General features: G+C 38.9%; 1 protein-coding gene across 2 annotated transcripts; it reads left to right on the top strand.

Annotated features, from left to right (window-relative positions):
- The first annotated feature begins 216 nt into the window (after positions 1–216).
- tat (tyrosine aminotransferase) lies at positions 217–10,566 on the top strand. Of its 2 annotated transcripts, none has more exons than XM_019360890.2 (12): positions 217–369; positions 2,070–2,374; positions 2,477–2,581; positions 2,717–2,784; positions 2,966–3,103; positions 3,616–3,754; positions 3,857–3,909; positions 7,643–7,795; positions 8,054–8,182; positions 8,382–8,465; positions 9,704–9,802; positions 9,893–10,566. In XM_019360890.2, the coding sequence occupies exons 1-12, from the start codon at positions 365–367 to the stop codon at positions 10,031–10,033; spliced, it is 1,419 nt and encodes a 472-aa protein (XP_019216435.1). In that variant the 5' UTR covers positions 217–364; the 3' UTR covers positions 10,034–10,566. The 2 variants fall into 2 exon arrangements, with proteins under 2 accessions (XP_019216435.1, XP_003439428.1); XM_003439380.5 differs by having other exon boundaries at positions 2,966–3,124.
- Positions 10,567–12,307: the final 1,741 nt, after the last annotated feature.

The following is a 12,307-nucleotide window of genomic DNA, read 5'->3' as shown; positions in this document are numbered from 1 at the left end:
GTTTGCCTTCACGATCAATAGATTTCTGCCCTGCTGTCAGACCCCGGCTTTGGCCCCAGCTGATTCTGGCGTGACGCACTGAGGCGGTCTCCCTGTGCGTGAGACCGACTCCTCTCTTTCACTGCTCCTCCACATGCTGATTGATGCTGTTAAGGTTTTGTGGTGGTATGGTTCTGGTTAGTGATGTAAGAGGGGTGTGATGGTACAACCCTCAGCCTCCACCAATGGAATTATGGGCAGGGTTCAACACCCATTTTCAGGGATCTTGCTATAAAGCCGGGTTCATACATCCTGGCTTCTGTTCTTTAATTTGACTGAGAGTGATTAAACTGCGCTGCTGCTTTTTGGAGACTTTGAATAACTCATGAGGTAAGTAAACAACCTTATTTTTGTTTTTTTGGGAATTATGTAATTTCATTAATTGGCAGATTTAAAATCATGTATGAATTGAGTGGCATCCTGATAAATTACAAGTTTTCAAAGGTTTTTATTACACGTTACAGCACTCTTATTACGATTGGATAACTTTATGCTTTAAACCACTTAATACAAAAACTCAGCTTCTTTGTAGACCGATGAATCTATGAATGAATTATCAATGAAATATTAACCTTTAAAGTGAATGCGGTCACTTTCATTTATTAAAATCTTGAATAGAAAAGCTTTGAAAGTTAAAATGTAATCCTACAGAAGAGATCAAAATCTGAGCAGATCAATAATTCACATTGATGAGGGAAATATATAAATGGTTTCATATTTTTTCTTTTTTTACGCACGAAACCTCAATTTTTCAAGTCTTTTTGTTTTTGTACCTCAGGAAAAAGATTTTTTTCACAATGTAGGCGAGACCATTAACAACTCTGCAAACTGTTGCAGTATATATAGTATACATATCTATCTATCTATCTATCTATATGTATATATATATATATTTGTGTGCGTGTGTGTGTGTGTATTAGTTTTTTTAAAAACCCATAGATAACACTGATGTATGAAGGTTGTCGGTGGAAGATTTTTAGTATTTTTAGTATTTAGTATTTTCCAAACACAAAGTTCACACAGCTGGAAGTAAGCAGGAGTAATCAGGCCCAGTAAACACCAAGAAAAAAACCTTCTTTTTTGTCTGGAGCCCTTTGTTCATATACCGGAGATGACGGAGCCAAATTAAAGAAATAAATGAAAACAGAATTGAACAATTAAATAAACTAAATGTATTTAAATAGTTATAGAAAGGAATTAAATGCATCAACATCAAAAGGAGAACCCAAAGGCCCAGATTAATTCATTTATTGTATTTCATTGCACTCAACTTATGCCATTGTTCACACTAAAAACACAAAAGTTAAATTAAGTAGAGCAATTAAATGCATAAAAAGTACAAATAAAGATTCTAATTAATCTTATTAATGCAAAATGTTCATATTCATTTTTATTAATTTTTGTGTTGATTTAATTGTTTTTAAAATAAATTTTTAATTTGACATACTTTATGTATCAATTGGTAAATGTATGCATGTATGTATTTATGTATTATTAGTTGTTGGTGATCTCACCATCACAAACACTGTGAGCTCTCTCCTTGGTAAATAACTAAACAAATAAATAAATAGAAATAAATGCATAAATAAACATTCTATAATGCATAGGAATCACTGATGATAAAATCAGTCATAATAAAATAAACAAAGGAAGTAATGAATTTATATAATTAGAATTTTTCTACCTTGGTATTTGTATGCATTTGTATCAATTTACATATTAACTTGTTTTAGAAACTGGGAAAAATACATTAAATACAAAAAGAATACAAACATTTACATTAAATAAATATATTAATAAATACATCTGTAATACAGTTACAGATATATACAGAAAAATGAAATAGACATAAATATTATAAATGTCAATACATATTTTTATATATTTAATATATAAATATTGTATATGAAACTGACACCTCTGCAATCTAGGAGAGTATAGATACGAAGTATGGCACATTACAAGACTAAGACTGATTAAATGAACCATTTGTTATCCCTGTTGGACTCATGGTCCACCATCCTCTTTAGTTCCAGGATGGAGACCAAGTCTTACATGGTTCAGATGAACGGCAATGGAGTTTGTGGCAAAACTACGGTAAATGGAAAAACCCTAAATGAAAATGGAGTGAACAGAAATGGGGTGCACGGGAATGGCGTCCACCATGTCAACATCAAAGGTGCCTTATACCCGACCAAATCTAAGAGCCGGAGGCAGAGGTGGGAGGTGAAGCCTTCGGAGATGGCTAACAACACGCTCAACCCCATCAGGGCCATCGTGGATGGGATGAAGCTCACCCCGAACCCGGACAAACCCATGATCGCACTTTCTATTGGTTAGGAGATTCCTCATAAAAGTCACTTTAGATTTGGGGGTTTGCATCATGCTTATTCTTTGTTTTTTCTAACTGCTGATTACCTTCACCTTTGCTCCTCAGGGGATCCCACTGTGTTTGGAAACCTGCCCACAGATGGTGCAGTGCTTCAGGCCATGAAGGATGCCATAGACTCCCAAAAATACAACGGCTATGCTCCCTCTGTCGGTGAGCCATCCCTAAAGTGAAATGATGTGAAAAGATAGATGCGAAGATAAATATGTTTTTCTAAGAGCCAGCAAAGCGCAGAAGACACTGTTGAACATATACAATCATGAATCCTTTCTCTGCGTCCACTGACAGGTTACCTGCAGAGTCGGCAGGCGGTGGCAAACTTCTACAGCTGCCCTGAGGCTCCACTAGAGGCAGAGGTGCTCACTCCTCACACACATTACCGTCTGCCCCTAAATCTGAAGTGTGAACTACACCTTTAGTAAAAACTCAGTACCAAATGGCTTTGGTGTCAATCTGCTCGTTACAGTGGATTGTTTTGAGTTCCTGTGTGAAAGTAACAGATTCTCCAAACTAAAGAAGACACTGTCTCTCTTCCAGGATGTGATTCTGACCAGCGGCTGCAGTCAGGCCATTGACCTGGCTATCAGTGTGTTGTGCAACCCAGGAGACAACATCCTGGTACCATGCCCAGGCTTCTCCTTATATAAAACTCTGGCTGTTTCCATGGGAATCGAGGTCAGACTCTACAACCTGCTTGTAAGTGTGGGGACAGTTTCTCTGTTTTTAATGCTGGCCTAAACGATAAACACTTTTTGGGCTGGAACAGTTATGATTATTACATTTTAGTGGCATCATCTTTTCAAGTACATCAGTCATGGGTAAACTAAGATGGATCTGCCACACACACCAAACTCGTTAAAATGAAGTCAGTCAGCTTATCTGTTAATTTCTCCCAGAAAGATTTCACATATTTTAATGACCACATCTGAAAGGAGCAACAGAGCAGGAAACGTGAGTGAGGCTGGTGATGGTGAAGGCTGTGGAACTCTAACATCATGACTGTTATATGGCTGCACGGCATTTATGTTTTCTGTTAACTGGATTCATTTATATCAAAGAATCAAATTTTATGAGCATGTAATTTGTAAAGTTACTAAAGTAAAAGTGGCATGAAAATAATATACAAGTAAAGTAATGGTAATAAACACTCAGCAGTGCATAAATATGTATTATGATTATTTTCACAGCCGGAGAAGTCATGGGAGGTTGACCTGCAGCACATGGAGAGCCTGATTGATGAGAAGACTTCCTGTCTAATCGTCACCAACCCATCCAACCCGTGTGGCTCTGTTTTCAACAAGAAGCACCTGCAGGAGATCCTCAAAGGTTGGCTGCTCTCCTGTACTCAGAATGGGGAAGAATTCCAGTTTTGTAAACAAACAAACAAACACAACATCTCTCAAACAATTCCACTCTTCCTTTGTCCAGTGGCCTCCAGACACTGTGTCCCCATCCTGGCTGATGAGATCTACTGTAATATGGTGAGTGTAGCAGCTGTCGACACGAGCTGCATCTCAGCACAGGTGGGCTTGGCTCGTGCAACACCAGCGAGGCACTTTCTTTTTGTTTTAAACCACAGTGACAGTAGATGTTCTGTTCCAATTGGTGGCATTTGCCTGGCTCTGCATGTGCTGATGTGGGTGCACAACCTCACATCAGCACATGGGGGGGGGGGGGGGGGGATTAGTGCCTCTGTGCAGGCCAGTGCCACGGAGGTCAGCAAGGACAAGCAGTGGATAGATAGTGATTTAAAGTGAGACTGCATCCATGTTAAAAAATACAGCTTGGTACTAAATATAATCAGAATTGATTAAAGCTAAGTCCTTCTTGGTCATACTCTTCACATGTTTCTATTTTATCATTTTGTCATGTTGGTTGTCAAAACTGTAAAAGCCACGAACTGTCACACAAATGTTTTGGGATATTTAAAGCAACTTTTGTCAAAAAGGAGCAAAAACATATGATTTGAACATTTGAACAAGTATCGAGTGTACACTCACAAAATAGTACTAGCATTGTATAACCAGCACTGCTCCGAAAGGAGTTATGTTGACATTATTTAATAAGTGTATGATTTGTTCATCTGTATGGAATATTACATTTCATTCAGATTCATTTGGAGCAGTTTTCTCAGGGCACCCTAAATAGTGAGGTAAAGACCCGAGCAATCAGATGATCCTCTCTGAACATCTCTTGGTGATGGTGGGGAGTATAACTTCCAGTAGAACTACTGCAGCAAAACTGTGATCTGTTTTTCTAGGCCCAGTGAGTATGACTTACAAGACAAGGTTTTCTTTAAAGATTTCAGGTTGGATTAAATGGAATAAAGCTAGAACAGATTTTTGTCTAATAAACACATTTAAATCATCAGCATATAATGACAGCTAAGTCTATACCGAACCCGTCCCACTGTTTTTCTGTAAACGTGGGTGTAATCGTACAGCTCTTTCAAAAGTTTTATTGCTCATCAGCTTTGCTGTCCTCATCAGGACAAGCTTATTGTCATATTTGCTAAAATATTTTCTCGCACTTGGAAGTAATAAAATTAGATCCCCGCTCGTAAAATGTGAAAAGTTCTTATTGTGAAACTTCTTGAAACCGTCAGTGATGCAACACATTTTAACATGGATATCTTATAACATCAGCATATGTGGTACAAAGATTTGGCATCTATGTCAGTCTGGGAAAATCTGTGCTGGTCAAAGTTTAGTTGAAGGCCATGCAAATATGTTCACAGATAAGCAGACACACTCTCTGGCAGCCATCATATTGTTTGTCAGCTCGCAACAAATGGAGACGAGGCAACAGTGCAGTAATTTTCCACTGAGAATTCAAATGGATCAGTCAGAACACCTTTATTTCCTTTTTATAGGCTATAAACGTGTCATATACATTTATAATAACTATATTTTAAAAATGATATGTACACGTAGAGTGTTCTACCTCTCGCTGTCATAAATGGTTCCTGAAATATTTGAACACTCGTTTTTTTTCTTTCTTTGTTGCCTCACCTTTACCCTCCAGGCATGTCTCTGCTAAATGTCACCAAACAACTTCAAAAGAAGAGGGAGGAGCTTCTTTCTCTTAAAACTCACTTAACATTAGACAGTAACTATGATGCTTTAGCATCTTTTAGTTCTTGGGGGTTGTTTTGAGGAGTTTTCGACCATCTGAACTTTGTGTCAGCTGAAGTTGACAGTTTGGGTCTTATTCAGATTTATTCCCAAAAGACTTCCCTCCAGTCCTTTGTTACATCTGAGCTGTTTGGACTTTTGCACTTTACAATGTGTTGGTCTGTCTAATGAGTGCAAACTAAAACAATCGATCGATCAGTCATTTAAGAAGCATTTAGTATATGTATGCTGCAAACTGCATCATCTGTGATATTTCCTTTGCCATCTTCACACGTTTTCATCTCAGCTCTGGAGTTGAGATGAAGATGTGTGCTTCGTGGAAAAACACTGGGAGGCTTGTGTCGCAGTGGACTTGCTGACTTGCTCGCTTGATGATATTAAAGCTGAACAAAAAACAACTTTTGAAAGCTTGTTTTTGTGTTTTTGTGGGAGCTGTTGTGAGTGTAATAGTTTAAAGTCGGGGTCACTGGGTGCATCCCCAAACCACCTCGCCACCATTGGACCGTTCCATAATGAGCATGTGCAGACCAGAATGACTTTGCACTTTTTTGGCTGCATGTGCTTGCAATTACTGCAGCTGTCTGGTTTTGTTACAGCAGAACCTGGGGAGGAATGGGGGGCGTGTGGTGGGTGGAGAGCTGGGCTCAGGGTGCATTGGTGAGGCCTGTTTTTTAGTGAGCGGGGGATAACGGTGACTGTGAGCTGCACCACCTAGGACGTTTCAGGCAGTGGGTCAGTGCCCCTGCTCCTCACCTCTGTAAGCCCTTCAGTGATAAATTGTGGTTTTATGAGGCACGTCTGCACAGTCAACATGCTCTCTGTGGAGATGTTTGACCTGTCTATGAGTCACAGTTATAAACCATGCACACAGTTGCCCATGCATTTACTCCATTATCTCCATCAAGCTTTTTATTGCATCCATGTTGATCAATGCTTTACATTCATCCTCCGCTTGATCTGAGAGACGTTTAAGACATTTGTGCCAGAAAACAAGTTATGCAAGCACGTTTGTGCTGCTGTTATGTCATTCATTCAGTCTGGCCAATAGGACGTGGGGTAGTGTCTTTTCTCCACGTCACGCAGCTTTAATAAGAACCAGCTTTCTGTGGGTGAAACATTTCTCTTGGTGGTTACCACAGCATCGGCCTCCCTCTGTAACTCTCTTCCTTTTGCTTTTCTCTACTGTGGTATTTTTGTGAGACTTTCAGGAAGAATATTATGCAAGATCAAACTTAAAAGTTGATCTAATGGTTGTTTTCAGTTACATTTGTGTCTTTTAACACTTTCCTCGCCGCTGTGTTTTACTCAGGCACGCTGTAAACAGCTGCTGTCCTGCTGTTAGTGAACATGCGGTGGATGAAAGCAGTTCTGACGATACATTTCTGTGTAAATGACAGAAGTTTATTTGCCCATTCAGCCACTCTGGAGTTTAGGTTTTTTTGCAGTTTAAGTTACTTTTTCCATCTTAACTTTATCCTCTTAAACCTCAGAGAAATTCACATCTGTTTCCTCTTCTTTTTAAGGAGGGCGTCAGACACAAATAGGATTGAAATGAAGAAAGCATAACTACAGAAATGCTTGATTAATAAATAAGAAAAAAGAAAAAGACATCAGCTGATCTCAGTGGCCAACTGGCAAATATTATATGAAGTGCTCTCTTTGAGCTGCTTCAGTCAGCAGCAGTTGCTGTGCATCTGCAACCTGCTTTGCAACCCACCTCCAGCCCTGGGTCTTCCCGTCCTTCTGCTGATCTGCCTGAGAAAGTTTGGTCTCTCTTTAATCACCGAGCCTTCGTGTTAATAACATAATTTCAAAATTACCAAGAATTCCTATGATTTTGTTCGCTTATCTCTAAGCCCTCTCGTTTTTACTGTGGTGTCAGTCTGTGGGAAACCCAAACTGATCCAAACGACAACAGCATGATGATTTTCTCCTTTTAAGTCATATGAATTAAAACGGCTGTACTTCATGTCAGTTTGCCTCAATGAAACATCTGTAAACGTATAAAAGTCAAAGGAAGTCAAATATCTGCATATGTAGTATAAAATTCTAAAGTTTTTATTCTTGTTTTTGCCCTCAGGTTTTCCCAGGATGCAGTTCTCCTTCATTGGCATCCCTCAGCAGTGATGTACCCATCCTTTCCTGTGGCGGTTTGGCTAAACGCTGGCTGGTGCCTGGCTGGAGGATGGGATGGATCCTCATCCATGACAGGAATGATATATTTGGAACTGAGGTACTTTTTATTTTTATTTTTTTTACAGTTCCTCTGTAAGTCTCAAACCTCTGGTGTCATTTTTTAAAAAACAACAAAAGCATTGTGTTCTCATTTCTCGGGACATGAGAGCTGGTAAATGTTAACAGTGTTGTAACTCACGATTTGACCTGATGAGGGAAGCGTTGACTGATTGTTTCAATACTCAAACGCAGACACACAATGACATACAATAATTTGCACATTACATTTACCCAACTGACACGTTTTTTCGTTCAGATTCGACAGGGTCTGGTAAAACTCAGCCAGCGTATTCTGGGAGCCTGCAGCATCGTTCAGGGGGCGCTGGAGCGAATCCTCAACAACACTCCTCAAAGCTTCTACAACAACACCATCGGCTTCCTCAAGGTAATGGAGAGAAGTTGTTTTAATATATTCCACCTTTATAATTTACTGGAATTTGAGCTGATCCTGGTTGCTTTTCTGTTCCTTCAGTGCAGATTCTTGTTGTTATGTCTTAATTCTGTCTCAAAAATCACATAGTAGTGCACATTAATATGCATCACATGACACTGTGTGAATGGTTTATCTTTTTTTGCTTCCTCAGTCTAACTCAGAGATTTGCTTCAGCGAGCTGTCCTCCGTCCCCGGCCTGAACCCTGTCATGCCTTCAGGAGCCATGTACATCATGGTGAGTGTTGAACGTGTGGTTTGCATTCAAATTTTTGTGCCATGATAATTTTCTCAATCATATTTAGTTTACTTATCATCATCATTTTTGCTGTGAACTGTGCTCTGTGCCCAGGTTATCACATTTTATGGGAAATGTCTGTGTCTGGATTTTGCAAATGACTCACACTTTAACCATTTAAATGACTTTTAAAATCAGATTTGTGAGTTTCTAAAGTGATGCCACACAGTGTCCTGAAAGAACACAGAAAGGCTACATGATTAATAGTTCCCCCCCTCTATCAGTCTGATTTCTGTTACATAATGTAAGCACACTTTTCAAATTTTTTAGTTGGCATATTAAAATAGAAACTTTACAGAAGCTTTTAGACCTTTAATTCATACTTTGAATGAGGTCTTTGAGCAGCAGTTACAGCTTTGGTAATCTCTACAATATTTATATTTATTTGCATTCATCATTCATCTCGCTGTACCTGCTGCACCCCACAGCACGATGATACCGCCGCCGTGCTTCTCTGTGGGGCTAGAGTCAGCAGGTAATGAGTTTATAATGAGTTTAGGCTTGTCCATGTGCAGATATGAGATGTAGACACATGGACAAAGTGCTTCTACTATGGCAGCAAATAGTTACATTTTGGACTTTTGGACAGGTTGTCATAGTTTATATTTCTCTTCTATAGAAAGACTTATATAAGTCTGATTGATGGGGTGCTGGTGAGATGGTGGTGCTACCAGCAGGCTCTCCAGGACTTCTAAAGCTCTATCAGAGGGACTGTTTGGGCTCCTGGTCACCTCTGTGACCAAGGACCTACTTGCCTGGATACTCTTGTTTGGCCAGACTGACGAATGTAGGAAGAATCCTCATGGTTTTAAACTTCTCCCAAAGTTGAGGTCGCTAAGCACCTGGGGACACTGTTGGCAGATTTCTGCTTTGCCATAGTTTTATCAAAGCTATCTACTGAGAGTTTTGGTGACATGAAATAAAAGTTATGGGATTTGATTGCGCATGTGAGAAATTCTCAAGTCTCTCCAGTCAGATGATTAAGGATAATTCAGGCAAATGGAATACAGCTGAGAACACTTCTGAGCTACAAAAAGGGTCTGAATACTTTTGAAAATGAAAGATTTCATTGATTGGTGGGAAACTACTAATGCAGTGTGCACACAGTAAAGGAGTCTGAATGACGTCGGCATTCAGAGTTTAGAGGTCAGACCAACCGTGGTTTTTACATTTTCCAGGTTGGGATCGACATGGATCACTTCCCAGATTTTAAGAACGATGTGGACTTCACCGAACAGCTGGTGACCGAGCAGTCTGTCTTCTGTCTGCCTGCTTCGGTAAGACGCCATCACCTTTCCTCTCACTGCTGATTTGTCAGTCCTCACACCGACATATTACTAAACTCCATCCTTCCTGACGTTTCACAGGCGTTTGAGTATCCCAACTTCTTCCGCATTGTGGTGACAGTCCCGGAGGAGATGATGCTGGAGGCTTGTGCTCGGATCAGGGAGTTTTGCCAGAGCCACTATCGCCCCCCCAGCCGTGACAGCAATGACCTGGACCAGTAATGCAGGGGCGCTGTGGCAGTCTCACGGCTATGAGCTTTGAAATCCACCACAACATTACCCTGAAATTTTTTTTAAAACCCTGCCATGGCAACAAAAATCATGCAACAGAATATCTAATGGTGTAATTTTTTATGTAAACTCTTAAGAAATGAACAAATGTGATATTTATATTTTATACTGACAGCTTGTATTAACCTGTACTTGTATATTTATATAAGTCGTATTACACTTACACACCTCTTCGATATAATCTGCAGCTAGCTTCTTTGTTAGTTTATGCTTGCGTTTTTTCCTGAGCTACAAGTAGAGGAAGTGAATGTGTTTGTTCGTTTTTATAAGCTTTGTATACTGATAATCACCTCCATACATGGGATCTATCTATCTATCTATCTATCTATCTATCTATCTATCTATCTATCTATCTATCTATCTATGTAGATAGACGAAGTATAAATGTTGTGCATTATTTTCAGACACAGCATTTTGTTTTGTGCCATTGTTAACAGTTAATATAATAAACTGTACTGACATAACAGGTATTGGCTGATATAATGGAATCAGCTTCATATTAAAGTTTATTTCAGACAATAAAGAGATAAATATTCAATGTTAAAGAAAAAATGCAGAATAAAAAATAATGGAAACAAAATAATAGCAGATCCAGCAAATAATGGGAACAAGTGGTCTTCAGGAATAATTCTCCAGGCTTCTTGAAGGACATTCAAAGCTCTTCTTTGGATGTTGGCTGCCTTTCGATGATCCCACACTGCTTCAGTCATGTCGAGGTCCGGGCTCTGGGGAGGCCAACCCATGACTGATGGTGTTCCACCATGTATTTTACTGCACTGGCAAATTTGACTGTACCTTTCGCCATTCATAATTTCATTATTTTTTGACAAGACTTCAAACATCACCAGCTGAAATGCAGCCCAAACCAGGACAGAGCCTCAGCGTGCTTTACAGATGACTGCAGACACTCACTGTTGGACCGCTCTCCTGACCTCCTCTGATGATGATTTGAATCAAAAATTTCAAATTTGGATTCATTGCTTTATCAGACCTGTTTCCATGATTTTCAGTCTAGTTCCGGCATAACTTTCACAGCCTTTTCTTCCCGTTTCCCTTCTTTAAGCTTCTTGACAGCCACGTTTCTGATGAGGCTTCAGTGAACAGTAGATGGTCAGTTGTATTTACACAACCCTGTTTCATCCCTTGGGTTAGGAGTATTTTATATGCAAAATTGATTCATAGATCAGTGTTAAATGATTTAACAAAGGAAACTTTAAAAGAGATTCAGAAAGAGAACTACTGCTCAACAAGAAAGTCTGTCTGATTCCAAGGAAGCAAAATATAAAGAAACGAGGGGTGACTCAAGACTTGCACTACTGCAAAGCCAAATACAGTTGATCAGCATCAGTCACTATATGACAGCAACACAAGGGTCATGTTGTTTACCCATAACTTATGAGGCTTATTGAACAAAATCATGTTAAAATGAGGTTTTAATAGTTTTAGCGATCTTCCTATTCTTATCAATTCTTATAAATATTTTAGAGAACTTGTGTTTACAACACAAATATTAGGACTCATAAAGTGATCGTTTTTTCTTTTCCAGAAGCTGAGTTTTGTCTCTGGATTAAAATATTTTTAAAAATGTTTGATGCAAAACAAATTATTACAACAAACAAAACATTTCTATATTTAGGGAATTAAAAAAAAAAGGAAAGGATTGACTAGCACTGCTCCAGTAAAATATAAAACTTACATTCATGCAGTTATGAAGCTTAACTTTAGTCCTGGCTTAACTGATTTGCTCAGAAACAAAACAAATGAGTTTGCCTGTGCAGCGTATTATATCCTCTTAAGCTCCAAGGGGGTTTCTGAGCTTCCTGCTCGAAAATGTAATGCCCAAATTTAATTAATTATTTCTCTGCAATTACAAACTCTGTCCTTACAAGCTTGGTATCAAAATAAAGCTAACACTTGGGAAATTTCATCAGAGGTGTAAATATTGAAGCAGATATTACTGTGTCAAAGTTACTGAGACTGGAACACAGAAAAAGTAAGTAGATTTTATCCTCACCGATTTTTTTAAATTTTTTTTTAGCATATAACCCTTTTAAAAATATGCCTCAGTTCACATTTGGTTCCAGAAATTCAGTAACCAACATATAAATTCAGTGTGTTTGGTGGTTGTAGAAATGGTTTATATGACATTTTAGCTGAGATTCTGAGGTTTCTGTGGATACCACACATGTCTGGACTTATATTTAT

Source organism: Oreochromis niloticus, linkage group LG7 (genome assembly GCF_001858045.2).
Source record: "Oreochromis niloticus isolate F11D_XX linkage group LG7, O_niloticus_UMD_NMBU, whole genome shotgun sequence".
NCBI lineage: Eukaryota > Metazoa > Chordata > Actinopteri > Cichliformes > Cichlidae > Oreochromis > Oreochromis niloticus.
The sequence above is the reverse complement of the archived record's forward strand: the minus strand, read 5'-3'. Positions and strand labels throughout refer to the sequence as shown.

What these genes read in the sequence shown, in the direction of transcription:
- tat (XM_003439380.5), top strand. An exon ending in AGGCTCCACTAGAGGCAGAG is followed by an intron (nt 2,785 to 2,965) that starts GTGCTCACTCCT and finishes TCTCTCTTCCAG; the next exon opens with GATGTGATTCTGACCAGCGG. An exon ending in TCAGACTCTACAACCTGCTT is followed by an intron (nt 3,125 to 3,615) that starts GTAAGTGTGGGG and finishes TTATTTTCACAG; the next exon opens with CCGGAGAAGTCATGGGAGGT.